Source organism: Orcinus orca, chromosome 3 (genome assembly GCF_937001465.1).
Source record: "Orcinus orca chromosome 3, mOrcOrc1.1, whole genome shotgun sequence".
Lineage (NCBI taxonomy): Eukaryota > Metazoa > Chordata > Mammalia > Artiodactyla > Delphinidae > Orcinus > Orcinus orca.
Genome location: NC_064561.1, coordinates 115,140,410 through 115,167,426, shown reverse-complemented (window position 1 = coordinate 115,167,426; position 27,017 = coordinate 115,140,410). Strand labels below are relative to the sequence as shown.

The window sequence follows — 27,017 nt, the reverse complement described above, 5'->3', positions numbered from 1 at the left end:
GGAAGAAGTGTGACATCAAATGATTATTAATTTTCAATACAATAATTTATGATTTCATTACAATAATATACCTTCATTAAGATGAAAAACATATATTTATCTGCATGTGCTTATGTACATTTTCCGCTTACTGTGTAATTTTTTCTGTTGCCAAATTCAGGGCATCCAGATGCATTTGAGCCAGCCGTAATCCAGGAAATGTCAAAAAAGCCCCAATGAGCGAACAGAAAATAGCCAGGAAAAATTTGAAAGTAAGTTTTGAAACAGGACCCCTAAAAATAAAATTTTTAAAAAAGCTGATAAACTTTTGAAGTTAACTTTCTAGAAATTTCCATTCTTCTAATCAATTACTTTACAAACCACAATAATAACAGTAATACAAACAAAGTAAACTCCTACAAAAAGACTGCTCTTATTCAATCATCCATAAAGGATTTTGATGAAGTATAAAGTAAATCAGACATCTCTTAAGCCACAGTTTTAACAATCTAACCTACATGTTCAACATAGAAAATAACATGCGATTCATAAATTTCATTTAATCTCTAGTAGAAGAGGAATTAAGTTAAATAAGAGCAAATTCAAATGAGAATTCTATAAAAGATACTTTATACAAATGTAAAAAACATGAGTAAGAATATTGCTAAAAAAGAGACAGTCCTACTTAAAAAAGAACTCCTTTCACTGATTAAAAACAAAGAACCACTTATAGTAAATGCTATTTTACCAAAAATGGAAAAAATTAAATCCGAATAATAATTTAAAACTTACTGAGATTCTAAACCTTGCTTTTCGAGAAACTGCATCGCACTGTCTGAAAAATTTGTAAACCCTGTAGGGGGAAAAAATTTACTCTTATCATAGGGGTAACACAGAATCTTTGGAAATAAAATGCTAGAAAACAGAACATCTTAAATTTTGAAATGATGAGCATAGCTCTTTCATGTGCTAATTAGTATGTCATAATGCAATAAAATTTAGTTATTAGGAGAAATAGTCTTTGAAAACATCCCTTTGATATTTGTACATTCCATGAGTATGCATAAAATTTGCATCTTTATCTGTGTGCATCTTTATCTAACATTAGCATTGGTGAAACTTATTTAACTTTAAGGAAAAAATGGGGAGGGAACAGCATTTTTGGAAAAAGGTAGCAAAAGCTTAGCTAAAAAAATAAACAAAAAAAAGATCTTAAGAATAATAAAGGTTAATTATTTAGAACATTACAGAACATACGCCTCAAACCTAATTTTAAAAACTTAACAGATATGAAATTATTACCTGTTTCGAGTCCAAATTCCAGATAGTTTTCTGTTACAATCAAGACTGCCATTGCTTTCACAAAGAAAAAAAATCCAAAGGTAACACAGACTGATCTTTCACCACCATCTTCTACTTTAAAATAGTGTGTAGTTAATGAAAATAGAACTTTGCTGCAGAAGGAAAAGTTCAGGAAAAACCACAAATAACTTTGTGGAACTTAAACACAACCATCTTTACAGGGCCTGAACTCCAATAAAATTTGACTACAACATTCATTTTGATGCTACAACATGCTTATCTGCAAAGTGCCGTTTGGAAGTAAGTGAAAAACTAATGAAAATCTGAATAGTCTTCCAGAAAATAAGACATAAAAACAAAGCAAATCTAAGTGAAGTTTATAACATTTTTAAATTAATAAAAAGTGTACATACATATACTAAGCTGTAATTAGGGAAAGAATGTATTTCTACTTTATCTAACTCAAATTTACTAGGAGGTTATTACAATAATTTTATGAAATAGGTTCTCAGTGAAACTATTATGAAATAGTTCTCAGAAAAGCCAAGGTACCAGTTATCTTAGGGAACTACCTTTTATTGGGTATATTTGTCAAGTAGTTTATATTTAGAATTAAACACACATCATAGGAATCATCTGTAAATCATCCACTAATTCAAAATTTGAGAATTACTAATAGCCAATGTGTAAGCTGTGGCACAAAAACTAAATAAGCATCTGGGATCAGCATTTCACAGTATGATAAAACAAAATACTTTAAACAAGTTCCTGTTGAGTACTCAAAAACAACCAAAGGCTCAACATGCTCACCTATTTTTAAATATTTAAATTTTATATGAAAGTACTAAAGAGACTATTTTATCTGAGCCTTTCCCCCCTTAGTAATTAATCAAATCAAGAGCAAATCAGTGGATGATCCATAGCTAGAATCCAGATTTCCATTATACCAAATTGTTCTCCTTGAAAGCATAAACCCACCAAACAAAATAAGGTGCTTGGCCAAAAAAACCTAGAAAAGCAACTTTTACATTAATTATATATCAAGCATAGGAAATAACAGCAGCTGTCATTTAGTACTTGCCAAGTGCTAAGCATTACCAATTAACTCATTTCATCCTTACATTAGCCAACTATTATCATTACTTTTCCAGACTTTAAAAAACTATGGCACAGATAGGTTAAATAGCTTGCTCAAGATCACACAGCTAGATCAGAGGCAGTTGGGATTTAAATCTAGGCAGTCTGGATCCAGAGTATGTTCAGCTAACAACTTAGTATACTGCCTCTAAGATACTGTATACAGCACCTAAGCTATGTGGTAGTTAGCAGCAACACATGAAATCATTTTCAAAATAGAGCTGCCTTGACAGAAGTAAATAGTTCAAACATCCTCACAATCAGAAGTATTCTTTTTTTTTTTTTTTTTGCGGTACGCAGGCCTCTCACTGTTGTGGCATCTCCCGTTGCAGAGCAACAGGCTCCGGACGCGCAGGCTCAGCGGCCATGGCTCACCGGCGCAGCCGCTCCGCGGCACGTGGGATCTTCCCGGACCGGGGCACGAACCCGTGTCCCCTGCAGCGGCAGGTGGACTCTCAACCACTGCGCCACCAGGGAAGCCCGGAAGTATTCTTATTAAGGAATGGATGGGCAAGGATAAGGACGCTCGTCCTTGCTCTTTAAAAGGAAGATGTCCTTTGCTGCCTATTTAAAATATGCTAATATAGTTATTACCCAGTCTCTATTAAGATCCTACCTAGGATACTGGATATTAATGTAGAGTCCCAGCTGCTCTAAAGCTTACGGGCACCTACCCTAAGTAAGCCAACATGAAGGTAATACAGACAGATGACTTTCTTGCATCTTTCAAATGCAACTTGAAATAAATCTCTACTAGAATGTAAACTCCATATCAAGGATTCTTGTCTCTTGCGCACTAGTTAGAGCACCAAAAGAAGTGCCTGGCACACAGTAGGTACTCAAACAATCAGTGAACAAATTTTGCCATAGAAATAATGTTTTACATGGTAGTTTAGGTAACCTGAAACTATTAATTCTATGCTTTAACGGTAAATAGACCTTTTGAAGAATGAGATAAAAACAATTCTTTCTCTGGGATAAGATACTCAAAGTAAAAAAATAATATAGAAAAAGTTTTAATCTAAGATCTGTTTTTATCAGTGGTAATAACAAAAATAAAAATTATTTACCACTCAGGGTTATAAATTTAAAGGATGTTCTAAGTTTTATAAAGGCTTAGGCTTTGTTTTCTTAAGGCTTATTTAGAAGATAGTTCCCTCTTTTAAATGTCAAAAAATAAAATGAAGTATAAGAATAGCTCATTTTTATCCACCTATTCCTGGGGCAACGAGGCCCTCAGAAGTGTGTGATGGGAAGTGTCTTTATTAACCTCCTTTAGTCAAGCACCTCATTTTTCAATGAGTATCATTCCCCCTTCCTGACTTTCACTGTTCTCACCTCAATTAATCCCACTCTAGCTAATCTCCCTTTCACACAAACCTCTCTGCTCTTTCTCAAATTCCATGATTCAAGATAAATACTCGCTAAAATTTATTTTCCTAATTACTTACTAGCAATAGAATTATTTTCTTTGGAAAAAAATGTGGTCTTGTGTGCTAATTATAGATCAAATGAACTTTCATGGGCTAATCTGAAAGGAGATGCCATTTATAGCATCATTTCTCTAAAAAGAAGATTATTTTATTTCCAAGCATTTCAGAATAAAATCTACATGCAAGGTGAAGGTACAATCTAAAAATTGCTGTATTAGGAATTTATTTCAACTTCTTAATATATTTCTTTACAGACTACTATAATATTACTTATAATGCTACATTCTATAAATTAAGTACCTGATTTCCTTTTAAGACAAAACCAGATCATGAAAAGCTAGATGATACCCTATTAAGTTTTTGATTAAAAAGACCTCTGCATGTTTTCATATTTTCTATAACAAATACATGCTTTAGGATCCATATAACCAGAAATACTATAGAACTTAGGCATACACCTGAAGACATTTACCAGGCATGTTACTTTCATTCTAAATGTCTTCTTAAATCAACTATACTCCAATGAAAATTTTTTAAAAATCAATACCTTTGTTATTACGTTTAGAGAGAACTATCTTTTTTAAGAGATTTGGAAATTAAAAATCCATATAGTTGGGGCTTCCCTGGTGACACAGTGGTTAAGAATCCACCTGCCAATGCAGGGGACACGGGTTCGAGCCCTGGCCCGGGAAGATCCCACATGCCATGGAGCAACTAAGACCATGCGCCACAACTACTGAGCCTGTGCTCTAGAGCCCACAAGCCACAACTACTGAGCCCACGAGCCTAGAGCCCATGCTCCTCAACAAGAGAAGCCCCCACAATGAGAAGCCTGCGCACCACAACGAAGAGTAGCCCCCGCTCGCTGCAACCAGAGAAAGCCCGCGCACAGCAACGAAGACCCAACACAGCCAAAAATAAATTAAATTTTTAAAAAATCCATATAGTTGAAAAAAATAAAAATGAATGTCTTCTTATATTCACCATAACTCAGGTTACACAGTCAAGTATTTGAACAAATTACTTCTTTTTTAATTAATTTTTTTATTGGAGTATAGTTGATTTACAATGTGTCTTTCAGGTGTACAGCAAAGTGAGTTATACATATACATATATCCACTCTTTTTTAGATTCTATTCCCATACAGGTCATTACAGAGTACTGAATAGAGTTCCCTGTGCTATGCAGTATGTTCTTATTAACAAATTACTGCTCTAATGTAAAAATTAAAACTAATAAACACGGAAATGCCACTGGTTTACATTATTTCCTCCACCAAATATTCAGCACCCTGACCCAAGGTTATCTTGCTCAATTTAACTCTGCAGTACTCTGGTTATAGAGTACTGCAATACGCAGATATCTGAAACTCTACTGAAGTAAAAGAGCTAATCCACATAATAATAGATGTCAGTTTTTCTATGATATTGAACATCAGGGGAAAAGGGAAGCTAAATTATTTTACAACAAGGGAAATAAATCCTCAATTCTTATATATCTGTAAAACCAACAATCTTTGCAAATTATAGTAAGAATTTAAAGAGTGATATTTACACTCCAGTTCTTACTTTGTAATGAAGAATTTTGTGGTATTTCCATGTCTTATTCCTTCGAAATTCTTTCTAAAATCACCTAACATTATTGTTCAAGTTTTCCCTAAACATAGTTGTCAATCCTCTTCCTATTTTGGCTAACAACTACTAAATCATTTATAAGCAATAAGACTATACTACATCACTGCAGAAGTTGGCATGATTTTGTTATATTAAGCTTAAGTAGGGCTGTCAAATTGATAGGATGTCAATTTCAATTAAAATGATTCATGGGGGTTTAACAAAGCACATTTAGTTTCCATGTCATTTTAAGATGTGATGTGAATTTTTTAAACTTTTCTATAACTTTATCATTGCATATATCCTACCACTATTTTCTCCTCCTTCTCTGTAAGAATATCATTTATTTCAGACTTTTTGCATTTATGCTCTCACATCAAAGACACTGGTAGTCTACAGTTGCTTAAAGTAAAAAGACTTTACAGGGAAAAAAAACTGAGAAGACTATGTATCCAGGTCAGAACTCTGACAGTAATCAACAGGCTCCAGCTAGGGGAGATAAAGGCAGGACCTGCCCCACCATCAGCACACACCCATCCCATTAACCTGGGTGAAGATATATTGTTTGTAATGAAAGATGCCTCTGAGAGGAGTCAGCTGTGTGTGCAGGTAGGAAAAAAAAAAAAAAAGGTTACAAAGCATAACTCTAAACCATCTTGCATAAACTAAGCTCTTGGAAGAGTTTTCTAATTAACCAAAGTAATAAACACATTGTAGTTTAAATTTACATTACGAATAATTTTTTTAGTAGTTCAATTAATAAAGAAAAACTACAAAGTTAAGACTTCCCTGGTTAATCTTCTGAACTCCTTATAGGAGAGAACAGCATTATAAGAGTCTATAATACAATTATTTTTAAAATTATGTAATTTTAAAAGCATAACCTAATTATATTTATGATTAATAAGTGATATTAATCACTTCAGTAAGAGTTAAGCCAGGTTAAGTGTAAACAATACAAAAGCAAATAACAGAAAAAAATCTGATTTTTAAATAAAGAGGACTACTGGAGCTTTTCCCCATGCAAATAGTAGCTTTTCTTATAATGAAGTAGAGTACCAAGTTTTCTAAGACAGCAAGTTAAGAACAATTTTACAAGTCTTAAAAGAAACTTCATCTAACTTTCAACACTCACGATGCAGTTTTATGAAACACGAAACACTGTTTTAAGAGTGGTGATAAGATTCTAGAATACAGATGCTCAAACTTTTCTCTCCAGGATATTCTGAATCCCATGCTCCTTACTCATCTATCTCTTCTCTAAAACTTAAAAATAAAAGAAACAAAGCTAGTAGTTCATTTTACTACTATCAAACACTACAGGTCCATCTCCTTCTTGGCATTCTAACGAAGAGCTTACATATTAGGAGATAACAAGGAAGAAGGAAAAAGATTTAAAAACAAAACATAAAAACTCCAAAACCACAAATGAAATGCTTTTGAGATTTAGCTATGATCTCTCTCATTGCCTGAGGGCCCCAAGCCCAGGTTGGAAAAACAGTGCTTCTTTTTACTGAAAATGGATACTAGCGTCTATAAAGATACAATTTCCAACTCCTTCACTTACACTAAAAAGCAAAATAACACCTTTAGCCAAAAGTGGTATCAAATGACCAAAATGAAATTTTTCAAAGATTATACCTACTGCCAAATTTTGTTACCACAGATTTATTAAATAAATTACAAAATATGTCAACACTAAAGGAAAAAAAAAAACAAAATTAGATGCAACCAAACCCAGGTTATAATGCCTACATCTTGAATTCATACTGAAGAGTAGATAAATCTTAAAACCAACTACTTATTGAGCTCTATGTTGGAACAAAACCTTCCCATAACCCACAGTGTAAACACACAAACAATATTCTGATATGTAATACTATGATCTAACTACGCCCATATGTTCAAGCTTTCATTCAATAGTCCCCAAACCTCCACTTAAATCAGAACAGCGTATTTACCGTTGCCTAAATGTAACAGTTATACTGTCTTGGATCATAACTTATTACCTGAACTACCCTCTTCCCTTCCCTCTAGCTAATCAAAGGCTCAGCTCAAGCTCCACATCCTTCACGAAGCTTACCATTTACCTCTTCTGCCCAGACCATTCCCTTCCTCTTTTGAACTCGCAGCACTTACTACTATCACTCACTTGCCAAGTATACAAGCTACCTTGAACTATAGTGTGACACAGATATAAGAAAGCAGAAAGGGTGATGAAATGATCAATCCAGGAGGCACAATATCCGACTAACAGAAGTGAGAGGGAGAAACAAAACAGGGGATGGGAGGATTACAGAAGGGAAAAAACTATCAGAGACATAATACAAGATAATTTCCAAACTTGAAGTTTCAAAGAGCCTACCAAAGAGCCTATTCAAAGAGCCTACCAAAAAGCCCAGCAAAAATAATGAAAAAAGATTCTCAAAAAGGCACATGATCATAAACCTTCAAAAACCAGACAAATAAAGAGAAGACTGTAAAAACCTTCTGAAAAGAAAAATAAAGCAAACAAGTCATATGCAAAAGATTAAACATCATGACACTGTACTTCTTAACAGCAACTTTTGACACTGAGGACAATGGAGCAATGTCTGCAAAATTACGAAGAAAAATACTGACAACCCAGAATTCACTATTCAACCAAAATATCAATTAAATAAATGAGAGCAGAGAATTAAGACACTTCCAAAACTGCAAAGTCTAAAACTGGTTACCTCACATGCGCAAAAAGCTCCACCAAAACATTCGAACAAACCAAGAAAGAGAAAAACACTGATTCCTAGAAATGGCAAATTAAACTTGGGAGAAAGGCAAAGGGAATTCCTAGGATGACAACAAAAATAAGTCCCAGGATGACAGTTGTGTAGCAAGCCAAAAGTTCAACCAGATAAAAGCCAGAGAACAGAGGTCTTTGGGAAGGGTTTCTCTATGGGGGTGGGGGGTGGGACGGAAGAGGAACTAATACAAATTATAAGTGACGTTGTGAAATAACTATATTGAAAAGCTAGTGGAATTAATAATAAACACACAGAAAAGTAAATTTAAAAAAATTAATTAATGAAAAAAACTGCAAAAGAAGATATAATACCTTATAATGCTCACATATGAACAATATTTATATAGGTATAATAATCAGAGGGCTTCCCTGGTGGCGCAGTGGTTAAGAATCTGCCTGCCAATGCAGGGGACACGGGTTCGAGCCCTGGCCCGGGAAGATCCCACATGGCGCGGAGCAACTAAGCCCGTGCACCACAACTACTGAGCCTGTGCTCTAGAGCCTGCGCTCTAGAGCCTGTGCGCCACAATTACTGAAGCCCGAGCACCTAGAGCCCGTGCTCCGCAATAAGAGAAGCCACCGCAATGAGAAGCCCGTGCACCGCAACAGAGTAGCCCCCACTTGCCGCAACTAGAGAAAGAAGCAGCAACGAAGACCCAATGCAGCCAAGATAAATAAATAAAATAAATAAATTTTTAAAAATCACTGAACTGATTTCAGCAAAAATTGTAAAGTAACTATATTAAGAACATAAAAAAGAGAAAACACAGAGGATGACAGTTTAAGAAAAATCCTCAACTATTACAAGTGATGAATTAAGTGTCAGTAGTATAAGCATTATATGTAGAAATATGAAAAAAATTTTAAAGCCTGAATAAACAGCTAAAACAGGACCAGAAGAAGTGGCAAGAAGGTAAGGGACTCTTGGTTTTTAATACAACACTTTTAGAACTTTTTGTCTCTATAAACAATGTATATATAGTATTTAATAAAAGTTAACATTTTGGAAGATTCAATCTAGATTTTAATAAAATCTTGATCTACAATGTACCCCCACTCTGGAAGAAAGTACATTATGTCCTAGAGTTTAACAGAACCTAAACTACACACAAATTCACAGTGTAAAACACATATGCACTGAGATTATTTCCACGTCCTATGAATTAAAATAGTAAAATGTTAATGATGATTAACATTAACCAACTGTTAGAAAAGTTTCCCATGCTTGTTAAACACTATGATCATAAAAACCTTAAGATTTCAATACAGTCTAAGTCTTTCACTGGCAAAGATGTGACATACATACACCCAGGACAGAACACAACAAGTATTTGATCTATTTTATAGAGAAGTAAATAGGCAGCTTTTCTAACAGCTATACATTCCCTACAAAATAAGAAAAAAATCTGAGTATTTTCCAGCAACAACCCTTAACAGTTCATTCCTGGTCAAGAAGAAACTGGCCAAGAGTTACACAAAGATTTGCTGAACCAACTGAAGTCTATTCTCGGATTTTATTTTGTAGATGCTTCATTATGTTTCAATTCAAAACTCAACTGCTTATCCTACCAAATTTTTAGAGCAATGTGTATTTTATTCAATTAATACATAACAGACCCAAACAGTAGTACATGGTAGTAGACTAAACAAAAATCTCCTAAAAAGCAGACTTTTGTTAGCATTAGACATATCAGAATATAAATCTGGCTTTTTTTTTTTTTAAAGAGACAGGAGAAATAACTACATTATGGTACCACATTTAGTTCCTCACTAACAACTGTGGTAACTTTCTTTTGAGATCACTTATAGAGACTTTCTGTACTAGCTAAGAGATTAACAAAGTTTCTGGTTGAGATACTTATCAAATTTCTCGAATACTTATATAACAGATTGTTTCTAAATAAGGAAGAAACATCCTTTTATTCTCTAATCCCATGAGTATGCTTATTAACAATAAGTTATTCATATAGAAAAATAAATAATAAACTACACATGAAATACTATAGAAATGGCTTTCAAAATAAAATTTCTCTAAGAGCTATTTCCTTTGATCTGATCTTTCTTCACTAATTGTCCACAATTTACAAGCAAATTAGATATAGTTATTTTTAACCCTTTTGTACACAAATACAACTCAATAATGTAAATAACATTATAATACCAAAATTAGGCTTCTATCAGTACATGTATAACAAAAAACATGTACTAGGTAAAAATATAACATTTATTTACTTATGACAATGGAAATAATGGCCAAGTACCTTCACTTGAGTAAATGCTTCTCCTCCTTTATCTTGCTATTATTACTTTCATAGATCATCCTGTACATTAGACTTTCATAAAGAATATATTAGTAAATATTCAAAACTATAAATGCAAAACCATTGATGCAAATAGTCATTTTCTTTTCCGTTAATAATTTTCCCCCTTGTTAATTAACCCCTCAGTCCTAGCTAAACGGGCCACCTACTTTGGTGCTAGCTTATTTTGCTTTATATTATAAAATCTCAACCCCTGAAATAAAGAGAATGTTAGGGAGGGAATATATTTTTTTCTGCCATGTGGCTGACATTTTTAATGTTCTAATTTAATGTCAATGTATTTCACAACTGGAATTAGCCCAAAATTTATAGATACAAAAATTACAACAGAAAAGAAAAATCAAGGAGAGGTAGGAAGATTTACACGGTAGGAAGTATTTTAAATATATTTATCTTTGAGCTGGAGATAAGAGCTTTGAAATAGTGAACAGGCTTAATTTTTAGTTCTAAAAATGGCAAGTTTCCCTCAACTAGGATAACAACTTTAATAACATATACGTGTCAAAGCACTACGATGTTTTAACATAATTTATACTTATATTGCTTTAAAGACCCAATTTTCATATTAAGAAAATGTCTTCTACACTGTAACATCTTGAAATTATTCAAAGATATTTTATAAATACTCTTTTGAGAAGGAAAGAAATACAAAGAAATCGTATTCTGATAAGAAATGTTCCCAATTTTTTTGCCAATATACATATCTAGTGTATAGTAACCTAAGGAATAAACAGAGGTTTCACAGACGTTTTTCAAAATTTTTTCACAAAATGTATAATTACCTTTTTAAAATAGATCACGTTTCCACTCAACTAAGCAATTTCCATGTAAACTGCAAGTTTTCTAATATGTGAAAAATTATATTGTTTTTGTGACCACTAACAAAAAAAATAAAACCGTAACTTTTTTCCTATTCAAATGATTAAACCTAACACATCTAGTTTTCCATAAGAAAAGGCAAATGAAATACTCAAAACATTAAACTTTGCATTCTTAAACTTTGCTGAAGAGAAACCTAGAAACTATACCAAGAATCTGCTACAGAATGGACATTAAAAACTAACAATAAAGTAATTCTTATGAGTTACCAAATAAAATCCTTGTCAAAATAATCTGATCTGTCTTCAAATGTTAAAAAAACAAAACAAAATCTGGGTAATTTTTAACTAAAACATTTTTTCATGTTTTCTTGGAGGTGAAGGTTCGATTACTTTATTTTAGTTAAAATTCTCCCAGATATAAGCCAAAAACTACTATGCAACTTTAAAATCCATCCCACAAAACAGCTTACAGCCAGCCTCAACCTAACCAGATTATGGAAAGAAATGATGGCCAAAGATTTCTGAAAGCATAAAAACAAAGGCTTTATTAAAAAATAAAAGCAAACAAACAAAAAACTATTAATTAATCTTCTGATTAAAATAGAGCAAAACGATCAAACTTACACTAACATTTTTAGATTCAGAAGGAAAATTATCATTTCCTAGCTAAAAAAAAAAAGTCATACTTAACTATATATTAATAAACTGAAAAAGTCCTATCTCCCATGTAAGTTCTCTATGTAACGCTAGGTTTCTGACCTGAAAGGTGAATAATCTGACAGCACTAATGTCACAGAAGATCTCCAAAAGTTTGTTAAAGAATCAAGTTTTGACACAACACGCTATGTACAAATTTCCAAGACAAAAAAAGTACCTTGGCTCAAATTCAATAGCTTTGACTCTGTTCCCTTCTCACTAGGAAACATGATATCTTATGCAGTTCACTTCAGGGTTTAGTGTTTCATTTTTCTTATTAATCTAAAGCAGAACATTTTTGTAAAGAATACAGTAATTTAGAATCGTTTAAGGAATTCAGAAGAGGTGAATAAGTTGTACTACTTTGCTGTAGTTGTCTATTTCTTAGAGCAAACAAATACAGCATTTAATTTGTAGACCTTTAATTTACAAATCTACATATAGAACTGAATATTTAACACAGAAAACCTAAGAATTTATTTCAATTTAAACCATTCACAACTTTTTGCTTTGTATAAAATTTGCATGTCTGGCAACCAAGACAAATTAAAATTTTAAAACATAGCCTTAAAAACATACATAATAGGGTTTTGTACCTTAAACCATCCACATTGTAAAATACAAGCACTGTGGAAATGTGACTAATGATCCAGTCCTTTAACCAAATATAATAGGACTACTGAGAAGCTTTATCATTCTTTGTAGAATAGCTTTCTTCTCACTCAAATTCACGTAATTGACTCAATATTACTCTACGATACAGCTTATTCATAAGAAAAGGTTCTTTTTTTAAAAGAAATCCATCAATTGTAGAATATTTTAATTTTTAAAAGTTTTACTTCCACCAAAGGACCTCTGGATTTTTTGCAAGCACCGTTTTTACCTTTTTACTTTTCTTTATTCATAAATGAAAATTACATGCTTCATATTAGGAAATCAGTAGACATTTCTCCAGTGACTCTAAGATGTTATGGGCCATCATACAGGAAAGACAATTACTACAACCTCTCCATCCTCATTATAAGGCTTTCTTTACCCCTTACCTTCTACATACCATGTAACTTGGCATAAGTGGAACCGGAACACACAGACTTGGACAAATAGGTGGTTAGAATTACAAATGGGCAAGGGAGTAGAGCTGAGAATTTTTATGGGTTTAGGAGTAAGACTGGAAGCAGGAGTCATAGCTTAGATGCATGTACAACTCAGTTGAAGCAGAAAGCAGAGCTGATGACAAGGGATGATGGGTCAGTTTTAGGTTCCAGGGTTCAAGATTTTAGTGTCACATGTTTTAAAAAATCATTCTTGTGCTTTTAAAACTTTCAAGATTATGTAAAAATTATAACTGTTGTCCGACACAAGAATGTCAAATAAAACTGATGGGGAAAATGACCACAAAAATAAAACCATTTTCTTCCTCACTTTGAAGTGAACCAATTATTTACGTTATATGTGTCTAATTTGGGGACCACTTTAACAAAGGACATTTCATCAGTAACAACTGCAGAGAATTTCTGAGTCAACTGATGTATGTGTGACTCTGGAATTAAGTGGAGCCATTGTCCTATGTAATCAATGGAGACATGTGTTTGACTAATAAGTAGGCACGTACAATAAGAAAATAAAGAGAAGCCAGACAGAGGTCACTGCACCTAGACTGTTCATAGGGTGTGAAAGGCATACCAGATATGTTATAACTAAGATAAAAGGTAGGCTATTAACAGACTCTTCCTTGGTGTTCATCTGGATATCTGGCATTTAATTCTGGTTTCCTGCACACCACTGAAGGCAGCAGGTCATTTTCTCACATGCTACAAGTTCGAAAGAAAATCATACACACAATTCTACTTTCCTTCTTCTTCTCTACCCCCTTTGTGGAGGGTCAAAGTTGGCAGAAAATAGCTTGGATTATAAAGCCCTTCACCAGTTTCTGTCTTCTCTGGGATGGAGAGACAGCCAGCTACTAGATTCCCGCAGGGATGCTATTGTTTGGTGCCTTTCACGAGTGTGCTACTTAAAACTAAGCAGAGCCAGTTCAGTGCTGAAGACTGTTTGGGACCTCTGCTCTCATATTATTAGGCATTACTGAGTGAAATGAAAGATAAAAATTTATTCACATAAACAATAATTTGAGTAGTTATTAAGAAGTACGTTTTTCTAATTTCTCTGGTAAGTAGGTATTAAGGGCTGTATCACATTAAATAAAACTGGGTATCAAGATACACGTTTCTACACAAATATATCATAGCTACAAACCATGAAGAGAATGAAGCAAAAATGAGAATATTCCATAATAAACAATATTTCAGAGAACATAAACACTCAAAGTATGAAAAAAGTAGCAAGACATACATTCAGCTAGTGCTAATTATCAAGTTAAAATATTTTTAGTGTGTTTCATATGATGATGTCTAGGGATGGTCTTTATTCTGACTGATATTTTCATATATTTAATACTATAGAACTAAATAGTAATATTTTAAATACTTGAATTTAATCTGCTCTTTAATCTGCTCTTGAATAAGTACAACACTGAATATCTGGGGATATTTCTCAACTGACACGCATGATCAGTATTTCTACCCAGTACAATATAAACCTTGCGAAGACATCAACTCTTAAGGCTTTGTTCTGGCTCTTCTACTCTAAATTATACCTAAATCAATCCAAAAAAGTCAGTAGAGAGATAGCACAGTGGTGTCAAATGTCAAATCATATCATGTATTTTAAATGGTATCCACTAACAGCTTTTTTTTTTTTTTTTTTTTTTTTTTTGGTGGTACGCAGGCCTCTCACTGTTGTGGCCTCTCCTGTTGCGGAGCACAGGCTCCGGAAGCGCAGGCTCAGCGGCCATGGCTCACGGGCCCAGCCGCTCCGCGGCATGTGGGATCTTCCCAGACCGGGGCACGAACCTGTGTTCCCTGCATCGGCAGGCGGACTCTCAACCACTGCGCCACCAGGGAAGCCCCACTAACAGCTTTAAAAGACTGTTCAGCAGTCTCTGGTTGAAAATAAAAGATATAAGATATGTATTAATTCTGCTTACTCCCAAAATCTGACTAAATAAACTACACAGGAAGGAAAGTAAAACTCCTCAAAACAAAGAATAGGAAAAGAGATGACAGTAGAAAAAAATTTTCAACAAATTTTGGAAGACATGAAATAGATGGACAAGCAGTAATTGATTTAGGTTTCAGTTTTCTCTACTATGCTGGATCTACAAGGTGAGGAACCCAGTGAGAAGAAAGCCAATTAATTCATAACACATGATACAAACAAAAGTCAGGAATTGCAAAAGTCAGACAGCAGGTACCTCTGAAGGTAGGGTTGCAAAATGTATGAAAACAAGATGATTGGCTGAATGTCTGTATTAGTGTGATTATACTTCCCAGATCTTCTGTCTTGCCTAATTATAGAGATTTGATGATGGCTTTTCCCCAATTCTGGCAAAACCCAGAAGAATTAATTTTTAAAGATATTAAACCAGAAAAGATTGGGCTTGGGGGTATTATGTAAAACTTAGGGTGACAATGAAGAGCTGAAAACAAATGGTAGGGGGAGGACTCAGACATGCAGTTAAATTAACGCCTGCACAATGAATGTTGAGTCTCAGAGCCTTCTTCCCCAATCAGCTCTCTTAACACTGTTAGATCCCACAGATGGGAGAATGGACAATTCTTCTCTGGAGAAAACGATAGGCCCAACAACCAGCAGACGCTGATATTTAGAGGTTCCCGAAGAATACTTCCAGGTCTCTATGCAATCATCCACTAAAAAGTCTACCAATCAACAAGCTCCAGCCACATGCACAAAACTTCCAGTTTTTAACCCCTCCTTCTTGAATATAAACAGATACTCAAAGACCACAAGACATTCAAGAACAATCTTTAATACAGTAGAGATTGAAACAAAAAAGGAGGAGGAGGGAGACTCAGAAAATAAACAATGCAAGGTGCAAATTTAAACTTAAAAGCCATTAATATTCTTAAAAATAAAAAGATATTACACATCCATGATACAAGAGTGTTATGAAAATGGAACTTTTAAAAGAAAAAGTCTTTTAAAAAATGACATAAAAATTCAACAGAAGGCTTAAAAGAGAAAACTGAGAAAAATCAAGAAAATAGTGCAAAATAAATGGAAAGGGGAGATAAAAATGAAAGAATCATTCAAAGATATCCAACATCTCACTAACCAGAGTTCCTAAAAACAAAGATAAAAAACAGAGAATCTTACCAAGGAGATACTATAATACTTCTGAATAGAAATAGCATATTGAGCATATCCACTTAATATTTGCCTCTCCCTAATTCCCACCAAAATGACAGTAAAGGAATTTGTTTTTAAGTACAGAAATACAGTGAATAGGAAGAGAAAAAGCAGTAAAAATCTGAAGCAAAAAGCAGGCAGATAAGTGGTAAATGACTAAAGAGAATTAGGAAGCTCAATCAGAAAGTCAAGAATGCAACCTGCAGAACTCTGAGAAAGGATAAAGAACTGGTCAGATACCAAGTAATTATCTACATTGGGGTGAAAGTGCGAATATGTGTGTTGGAACAGGAGATAGTAAAACTAAGTACCTACTAAAGGGATAGTAAAACTAAGTACTTACTAGAAGGAAGTACTTTTAAAAAGTAACCAGTTCAAACTGTCCCCTCCTAAAAGAAGACTGGAGATTTATGCTTTGGAGAGGTTAAAAAAGATGATCTCTGGCCTATCAAGATTATCCAACAACTTGCCTCACCATATGCTCAGAGCTTCCATTCATCCTTTTAGTGCCTCACACTTAAATATAAACAGGCAAATATCGATCACCGGATCTCTCTAAGTCTTTAATATGAAAGACAGTGACCAAACGAAAGAAACTAAATCAACTCAGAGCAAAAAGATACTTGGTGGAAGGAAATCTTTACAAAATCTATCAATATCTCAAATATACATGAGAAGATAATGTAATCTTAAAACAAGTATGGGACTTCCCTGATGGTGCAGTGGTTAAGAATCCACCTGCCAATGCAGGGGACACAGGTTAAAGCCCTGGTCCAGGAACATCCCACATGCCGCGGAGCAACAAAGCCCATGTGCCACAACTACTGAGCCTGCACTCTAGAGCCCGTGAGCCAGAACTACTGAGCCCACATGCCACAACTACTGAAGACCGCACGCCTAGAGCCTGTGCTCCGCAACAAGAGAAGCCACTGCAATGAGAAGTCTGTGCACCACAACAAAGAGTAGCCCCTACTCGCCGCAACTAGAGAAAGCCCGCACGCAGCAGTGAAGACCCAACACAACCAAAAATAAATAAATAAATAAATTTTTTTTTTTTTAAAAAGTATGATCCCGTGAGGGGTGGGGGATAGAAACGGAAGAAAAAGAAGACTTGAAAATTAAAAATTATAGCAGAAATTAAAAACAAAAATTCAATTAAAGGGTTGGAAAGGTTGGAAAAAACTCCTAGAAAATTAAAATATAAAAATATAAACATTTTTTGAGAGACAGAAGATAAGCACCTTAGAGAACAAGTCTAGGAAATCTAATATCTGAACAATAAGCATTCAGAAACAGAGAAAATGAAGAAAAGGAAATCACAAATAAAATAATTCTAGAAAAATTTCTAGAAGTCAAGAATATGAGTTTCCAGATTGGTAAAGTCCCAGCACAATGGATGAAAACAGATCCTCAACAGAAGGCGTATCTTCATAAAATTTCAACATACCAGGCAGCCAAAGAAAAAACAGTAAAGATTCCATAGAGGGGGAAAATATTGGACATATGAAAAATCAAAAAGGCAACTGGAATCCTTGAAGAGCAAGAATGGAACTTCAAAGACAGAAAAATAATGCCTTCAAAACTATAAAGAGAATGATGTAAACCTGGAATTGCATTCTCAATCAAAGGATCGATTAATTTTCAGGCAGGGTAAAAATATTTTCAGGTGCGCGAAGTCACAAAAAATGCATTTCCCACACAACCTTTCTGAAGATAATACTGAAGGATACGCTCCACCAAAGTGAGAAAGTAAACCAAGTAAGAGGCAGACATGGAATATAAGAAAAGGAGTCCCAGTCTGAGACATGTAAAGAGAATCCCTAAGAAGATAATAACTGGTGCTTCCAGGGGAATAGCTGTGCATCAGTTGGGAAACTTAACCAATCCAGAACAGGGCCTATCTGAGGGCTCCCGAAGAACTCTCTCCAGGAAGATGAAACTGACATACCACCTGATGCTTCTGAACATACTAAGCTTGCAGTTGAATTAACAATATGTACAAAGAAAACAATGCAAATGAAAAGGCAAGTATTTATCTGTGAATAGCATTTACATGATCATAACATAAATAATGAATATTTCCTTAAAATATGACATTACTATAGTCAGAAGATAAGGTGAATGGGAAATGATCAATGGTAGGTGACAACCCAGGCAGATGTTCTAAGTCCTCATTTCCAGAGTGAAATGACAATATTTAAAGCCTAAAATTAAAATCAGGCAGTGGCCTTGTATGCATATGGAAATATGGATATAAACATCAAACAGAAAGGAGCTAGAAAAAGTTGCCTCCAGACAGGTGGAAATTTAAGAGAGAATGTTTAATTTCAATAAAAAATTTTTTAAAATATAACAAAAATATTGCCCAGTATTAAAGGAAATGAGTTTCCAGTTGAAAAGCTAAACCTAGAACTTAACACAATTAATGATGAAGTTTCAGAATACCGTAAGGATTCCGGTGAAAGAGAAAAAGCTTCTGGAGGGTGAATGTGAGTGGGGGGAGGGGAGGCATATGCCAAGAGCAAGACGGCATCCAATTGCTCAAGAGCCTTCAAAACTCTGAGGAAAAACTATTTCTTTCTTAGAATTTGTACTGAGCCAAAATATAAACTGAATATGGGAAAAAAAATAAAGATAACTCAGGCATGCAAGATTTCCAAAAATAAAAAATATACCACACTTTCTGAAAACACTATAGGAGAATGCACTCTGCCAAAACAAGAGAGTAAACCAAAGAGGAGATGATGTTATCCAAAAAGGGGCACAGGGAATTCTTGGGAAGATAGTGAAGGAAATCCCAGGATAACAGATACACAGGAAGCTGAGAGAACTGAGGGCTCTAGGAGGATATTTCCATGGAAAAACAGAATAGAAATGATGCTATCTGGCAGCCACTATGGAAAACAGTATGGAGGTTCCTCAGAAAACTAGAACTACCATATGAACCAGTAATTCCACTCCTGGATATACATCCAGAAAAAACAAAGACATTAATTCAAAAAGATAAGTACATCCCACTGTTCATAGCAGCACTATCTACAGTAGCCGAGATATGGAAGCAATCCAAATGCCTATCAACAGACAAATGGATAAAGAAGAGGTAGTATACATATATACATACATATACATATACACACACACAAAATGGAGCATTACTTGGTCAAAAAAAGAATGAAACTCTGACATTTGCAGCAATGTGGACGGACCTAAAGAATATTATGCTTAGTGAAATGAGTTAGACAGAGAAGGACAAATACTGTATGACATCACGTATATGTGGAATCTAAAAAATAATACAAAAAGGGAATTCCCTGGCGGTCCAGTGGTTAGGACTCCGAGTTTCCACTGCAGGGGGTGTGGGTTCGATCCCTGGTCGGGGAACTAAGATCCTGCATGTCGAGCAGCATGACCAAAAAAAACAAAAACAAAAACCAATGAATGTATTATGTAAAACAGAAACAGACTCACACATATAGAAAACTAGTGGTTACCAAAGGGGAGAAGGAAGGGAGGAGGAGCAAATTACAGGTATGGGATTAAGAAATACAAACTACTATGTATAAAATAGATAAGCAATAAGCATATACCGTATAGCACAGGAATGGAGTATAACCTGTAAAAAATGCTGTACATCTGAAACTAATAGAATACTGTAGATCTACTATACCTCAATTTAAAAAAAAAGAAAGAAATGATGTATCTGAACTACTGAGGTTTAGAATTCTGTAGGAGAGTTTAGCTTCGATACAAGAAGAATAGAAAATTGTTCAAGGAGGGTAATGATACTACAATGCTTAACTATCAATAATATTTTCATAGGTGTAACTAAAACCAACTACTGATTTAAGTAAAAAGCTGTCTCCTTAGTATTTGGAAAGAAAAGAAGGAAAGGAAAAGGAAGGGGGAGAAAGATGCAATAATACCTAAAATTAAAGAAATACCATTATCACGTAAGATTTAAACATATGGAAGGAAATCTCAAAAGAAATACCTAAAAGAGGTAAAAGTAGCTCCTCTGTGACATGAGTCAGACAGGAAAGGGAAGGCAGGGAACTGGTATCTTTCCTTGTATTTCACTTTTGAAACTATTTACCTCTATTTTGAAAAATTTTTTCAACTAAATAAAGAGAATTTCAACAAAGAAAAATTCTCTAATGATCTAAAATCCTTTTTAAATCACAGACGAGATCTAATGGTGTTAGCTGTAAAAGGAAAACAAATTCATAAATTAATATTAATGATGTTTTGAAGGATACATTGCAAAAGACAAAACAAGCAGGCACCAGACTAAGCTGATATTCATTTCCTGTGTGGGCTTCATAAAATTGTAGTAGACTTCAGTTACTAGATACACAACTGTAGCAGCCACTGTGAAATCCACCAGCCACTGATATTCTGGAAAGTAATGCAATGCTGAAAAATAAAGGTGTAAGAAAGAAAGCTTTACTTAACCTTTCATAAACAGCTTAGGAGGATTTATCTATAATTAACTTCAAACATGTTAGATTTTATTCTGTTTGATGATTTGCAATGTAAGGTTTGCAAATACGAGAATCTAAAAATGCAGGAAATAGATCAAGAATGTTGGCATCCAAAACTAAATTTTAATACCTCATAAATTAAATAATTAAAATAAACCTGAAATGATTACCAAAAATTATTTAAATTGTTGTTAAAAATAAATGATTGAAAAATGAGTTGGTATTTTTTAACTACTCAGCTTCTACAGAAATTATAAATCACGATTTTTTAAAAGAATCTGAGCTATAATATTTTAGCTTTAGAATACAACTTGATGTAGAACACTACAGGTTTATTTATATTCATTTCTGTGAAGCAAGAGAGTTGAACATTATGTCACATTTATTAACCATACTAACGGAGGATTAGTAATTTTGTGAGTTACTGCAGATTAAAATAATAAATTAAATAAATGTACTTTTTATTCTCTCTTCTACTCCTACAAGAAAAGCTGATGAAATGCCTGTCAATTTTCCATATAGCCATACTACTTCAACAAACTATTCACTGACATTAAAATTAGCATTGTCTGAAAGTAAGTATAATTCCATCCCCTTTTCTTCTCAGATATGCTGGTTTACTTCTGCCAGGGAGCAGTCTAAAATATCAACATCATTTTGTAGAAGGCCTCCTAAAAATGTGGAAATATATCATATACTAAAATAGCATTTCCTACATTCTCACTGGCACATAATAAAATGATCTACATTGCTTTGGAAAAATTTTAGTTGTAAAATGTAACACCTGAGGATATTTTGAAATCAGAATTTACAGAAAAAATGTTTTAAAAATAAAATACTAGTCAAAATAAGACTTATTTAAAATATCAAAACAAACTAACCAAACTTACATTTCTATGAGGTGACAGCAAAAATTCCAAATCCTTTTATAATTGGGTAAATTATTTGTTTGCTTCAACTTAATTTAACAACACTTAATTTGCCTTCAAGTTATTTTAACTGCTTTAGCTTTTTTGCTGTATTACACCTAATAGCTTCTGAACATCACTCTGAAAGATTTACCCTACAGTGGTTGCAAATTCCTACTCTGTAGACCTCCCTCCTCCCCTCTAAAGTCACTCAGTGGAGCTTTTTAAATAACTTTCTGGAAGGATAGCAGAGAAATGGATGGAACAGACAGACAAATATCTGTTTAACTAAAAGTTTTCAGTTTTTATTAACAAAAGTTAAAGTAAATGTTCTAATTCTCCATGCCTGCCCGCACTCACACAGGCTTCCCTCAGGGAACTCATTCACAGCAAACAGCCAAGTGACATTCAAATGTTCTTACATTCTTTAAGAGGTTCTTGTAATAGAGAGCTAATACAAATTGAGAGACTATAAGATAGTTATTCGGATATCAATAATATATACATTCAACAAAAGAACAAATTATATATTCTTGGCTATACATTTAACTCAAGTATTATATTCTTCTTTCTGTATTCAATAATGTAATTATATACATGCTTCTCATAGAATATTGGAATACAAAAAAAACTGAGAGTTCATCAATCCCAGTGGTTTGCACTAACCTTCTGAGAGTCCCTAAAGTTCAGGCAGAAAACCTTCTACTTTTACCTAAACACAGACACAGAGCATGCAATCATGGATGATTACATAAATATAAATAAAAATCTCGCTGTTATTCTGATTAACTACAATGATTTTAATGTTATGTGACCAGTTGTTTAACTAGTACCATTTGCAGTTAGTTCTCAAAATTGTAAAAGTAAAACAAAATACTGAATAAGCTGAAACCACATTACCCCTAACTTCAATTTTTTAAGTTTATTTAAATAGCCTAATTCTCACTAAATGGCTCTACCACATTCAGTGTGTAACCCTGGTCAAGTTATTTAACTCCTCTAACTAATGAGCTAAAAAAAAAAAGTCAATAACAGTTACATACCTCATAGAACTGTGAGGGCAAGTTTATACAAATAAAGTACTTATAACAATGTCTGATAAGTACTCAATTTAAACTATTATTAAGGTTAATTAGCTGATAACTATTCAATAAACATTAATTAGTAAAAATAACAAAAAATTGTCTTAGAAATCAGGAAACGTGTATAAGTATTCTTGTACAAGTAAGCACACATATAGGATTAATAAAACAAATGGGACAACTAATCAGAAAGTTCAAGTGCTTTTACATGTTTTAAATTTTGCATGAAAAATAGTTAAAAAGAAAAAAGAGGATGACATAACCAGTCTCAACAGTCTGAATGACACCAGACAACTGATTTATATTGTTCCTCACTGACATTTTCTAGGACACCCTTTCCATATATATACATACAATCTTTGTAAATGTAGAATCGACTTTCAAATGTATTGAAGCCACCTTGTATCACAAAATAATTCTTTATGAGATGCTTAAATGAATCTATTAAGGTTTTTCTGAGGTGGTATCATTTAACCCAAGAAGGACCAAATTACATAATGATACATTACACAACATTACCAAAATTACTTTTTTAAATGTGTTATTTTAATTCCTCACTTATCATGTAAACCATTAGTTCTCAAACCTGGTCAAAAAAAATCAGAACCACGTGGAACATTTTAAAAAATACAAATTCCCAGAAGCCAGTCTAGATTTACTGAATCTCCAAGGGTAGGTATGGGGGTATCTTTATTTTTAAAGAACTGCTTAGGTGATTCTGACATTCAGCCAGGTTTGAAAACTAGTGTTCTAAACAATATCACCTTAGATGCCTTTCTCTTCTAGGATCTGGATAATTTCATATAAATTTCATTTTAAATTTAAAGTCATCATAGTTATTATACAATTATAAACACTGATATACAGGAAAAAAATTGAATGACTTATTCAGAGATATCCAATGGGTAAAAATAAATCTTGAATAAAGTTTTCTATTCCTAATTCCTAATCTAATTCATCATACTAAAACCACTTTCCTTTCCACTAAATGCGGCATAAAGTTGAACTGTTGTAAATACAGGTAGTTTAATACAAACATACAAATGCATTTCTGCAAGCAACACTATAAAACAAATAAACTGGTATAGATGACAATTTAGAATAGAATTTGAGATACTGAAAACTGACTGTAATCTCAACATAAACAAAAACTGTGTAACAAACTTGTGTAAGACAGCCTCTTCTAAAAAATGGGAAAAATAAGGCTTACTACAAGTTAGGTGGATAGAAAGACAAATTCAATTCAGATGAAGTCATTCTGAGCTTCTAAAGCTCTGAGAAAGATTTCAGTCTATATAATGGACTTAATGATTAGGAAAACAAACAAAAAAATCTAACAACAATAGATAAAGTACTTTCACTAGCATAATATAAAACTGAGATTTACAGAACACTTTACCCAGATTTCCCTTACCTAAAGTATCCACTTCTGTAACTGACTTTGTTTCTAGATGGAGATCAATATCCTTTGGAATGGTTAGTGGCTTACTTTCAATGTGACCATTATATTTCCTATAAAAATCAGACAAGTGACACAGAAAACAAGTTACCCTCACTGTTATTCAAGTGTTTGTATCAAACTAACTACAAATGAGGTTATAAATTTCACAGTGAAAAAGAACTTCTAATATTTCATCAAAAAGGACGTAAGGCACTCAAAAGTAGTTTTTAAAAGGGGAACTACAAAATATGGATGTAAATTATTATGAGAATATACAGATTACCAATGAAAGAGTTACCTAAACTAGTGACAGAAACAAAACCTTGATTGCTAGCTTAGCACTGCACCCCATTTTTTCTGCTCTCTCTTCTGTAGATTTAAAGACAGCCCTAACATCTCTTTCCTTAGGCACAAGAGTAAAAGGAAATGAAGACAAAATGCATTTCACTTTGAAATTATACACGTATACACACACATACATATAAACAGACCCGTAGGTATAAACAAGTCAGAGCTGAAAAAATATATTAAGATTTATGTGCATGAGAAATCCTGAAATATGAAAGGCTAGCTCAGAGTTGCTTTTACTAAGAATCATGGATGGAGGAAAACAACAGAATTCTTCAGGTGCGTGTGTATTATTTCCAAATTTAATTTTTAAACACAATCAAACATAAATCAAAAGCAATAAGCTTTCAGTAACAATAATTATAATAACAAGAAACAATTTCGCATTTGTTCTTGATTAAGTATAAACTGGGAAAACCTCAGTAAAAATTTTAATTCACGTCAATAAATCAAATAATAATTATTGCTACTAAAACAGAATAGTGTTGTTAGTGCATCTTTCTGTAAACGTAAAGCATTTTCAACATATAAAAATTATTGTAAAAATAACAAAATTATTGACAAGGCATATAATAAGAATTTAAATGTTTATAGAATAAATACTGTACTACATAACTAAGTTTTACAAATGTTGACTATGGTAGCTGTGAAAAGGTAAATGTGGAATAGTTAAAAAGAAACACAGAAACTAAAAACTGACCTGGATTAAAATCCTGACTCCTAATAGTTAAGTGAACTTGAACAACTCATTTAATTTCTTTGATCAACAGCTTCCTCATTAGTAAAACATAAATTAAATTACAGTGACTATTTAGGGTTACTGTGTGGATTAAATAAGACTGTGTAAAAGTGTTTTGAAAATTATAATATTAGGCAGAAATACTTTATTAAAGAACATAACCACTGGAATACAGAGAAGGAGGATTTGCACTTAATATTCCAATGAGCTTCAAGGTATATTTGTAATGATAAGTGAAAAAGAAAATGGTAGCAAGATCAGAAAAGACAGCCTTTTCAAACTTCCAATTTCATGTCAAATAATCATTAATCTTCAAAGAATTTTTTTTAGCATCCATAAATCCATTAGCCCACATTAATAGAATTTTTATGATATACATGAGGAATTTGGTGACAATATGTTGTCACTGACATTTTATATTAGAATCACAGAATCAGAGCCTAAGAAGTCCTCCCCAGCTAAGGAAACTAAGGCCCATTTAGAGAGGCTAACTAACATGCACTTTCCTTGAAAATTCAATATAAATAGGGATACAAAATTTTAAAGCTGGAAGAATCTTTCACAGCTACTATGTTTGGTCCTTCTACTTCACAGATTAGGCTGCTGTGGTCTATTCAGTGAGGTTTATTAGCAGGCAGTTTTCTTCAGAAACTTTAAGTATAATATTCAAGAGCCTAATGGGACCTAAGAAGTTAATACTGTCTACCCCTTTTATTTAAAAAATGAGAAAACAGAGGTAAAAAGCAAATGAATTTGCCCAGTATCTGAGTGGTAGCAAAATCTGGAAAAGAACCCAGACCAACTGGTATCTTTAAATGAGTTGTAAAGACATGGGTTACAGGTCTCCCCTATTCAATCCCCCACTAACAATTCTTAAGTAAAATAGTCACTTTTTTGCTTATATATTAGATTAATACACATTGGGTGCTCTTAAAGGGTGATTCAATATTATTTTACATCATGGATTTTGATCTCAGATTTACCAACTGTTTATAGCATAATCTGTAAATGTTCCTTTAACCAAAGTATCAAAATATATTTACATAAATTCTATTAAATATTTGACACCTTACAAGCTTGACAGTATAACTTACCTATCTTTCCTGCTTTTCCCTTTTTGCTGCTTTCCTGCAAGAATTCTTAATTCTTCTTCTGTAGGATGTTGATACCATCGCAAACTAAGAAAAAAGTAATTCTTTTAAATAAAGAACTAAGATCACCAGAATTATTCACTTATTCTACAAATATTTGAGTTTCCTAATTGTGAAGACACTGCAGGGAAATATCAGGTGAAAAACTCTAATCTGAAGCAGATACTACTGCTTAAGTCTTAAAAGGTTTAGATTCAAATCCAGCAACCACTTACCAGCACTTACTAGATGCCAGACCCTGCAATGTTGTTTGTAGGTATTTTTCTTACAACTGACAGTGTATTAATATATATTAAGATCATATTGGCTTACTTTAACAAACCCTGCAGGCAAGCTGACAGAAGCACATTAGAATTCTCCACCCATTACACGGAAGGAATTGTTACTTGTATTAAAAAGAGAGTCCTTTGAATGCCCTCAAAACTACAAAGTAGTCTTTGCTTTCCTTTTCTTTCTTTCCTCCCTTTAATTTAGTTGGAGAATTCGCGAACTTTATGTGTATAGGGATTCAAGTGAA

General features: G+C 33.4%; 1 protein-coding gene across 5 annotated transcripts in view; it reads right to left on the bottom strand.

The window, feature by feature from the left end:
- The window catches only part of TMEM161B (transmembrane protein 161B), a 68,871-nt gene that overhangs the window by 10,070 nt on the left and 31,784 nt on the right, over positions 1-27,017 (bottom strand). For 3 of the 5 annotated variants that reach the window (XM_033401575.2, XM_004263548.4, XM_049708302.1), the window contains 6 exons: positions 26,444-26,527; positions 24,236-24,333; positions 20,607-20,763; positions 1,282-1,433; positions 772-832; positions 132-272 (listed from right to left, as the gene is read on the bottom strand). In XM_033401575.2, coding sequence (XP_033257466.1) covers positions 132-272; positions 772-832; positions 1,282-1,433; positions 20,607-20,763; positions 24,236-24,333; positions 26,444-26,527 — 693 coding nt within the window. The remainder of the gene's footprint in view (positions 1-131; positions 273-771; positions 833-1,281; positions 1,434-20,606; positions 20,764-24,235; positions 24,334-26,443; positions 26,528-27,017) is intronic. The other 2 variants (XM_033401595.2, XM_033401602.2) reach the window with 1 other exon arrangement.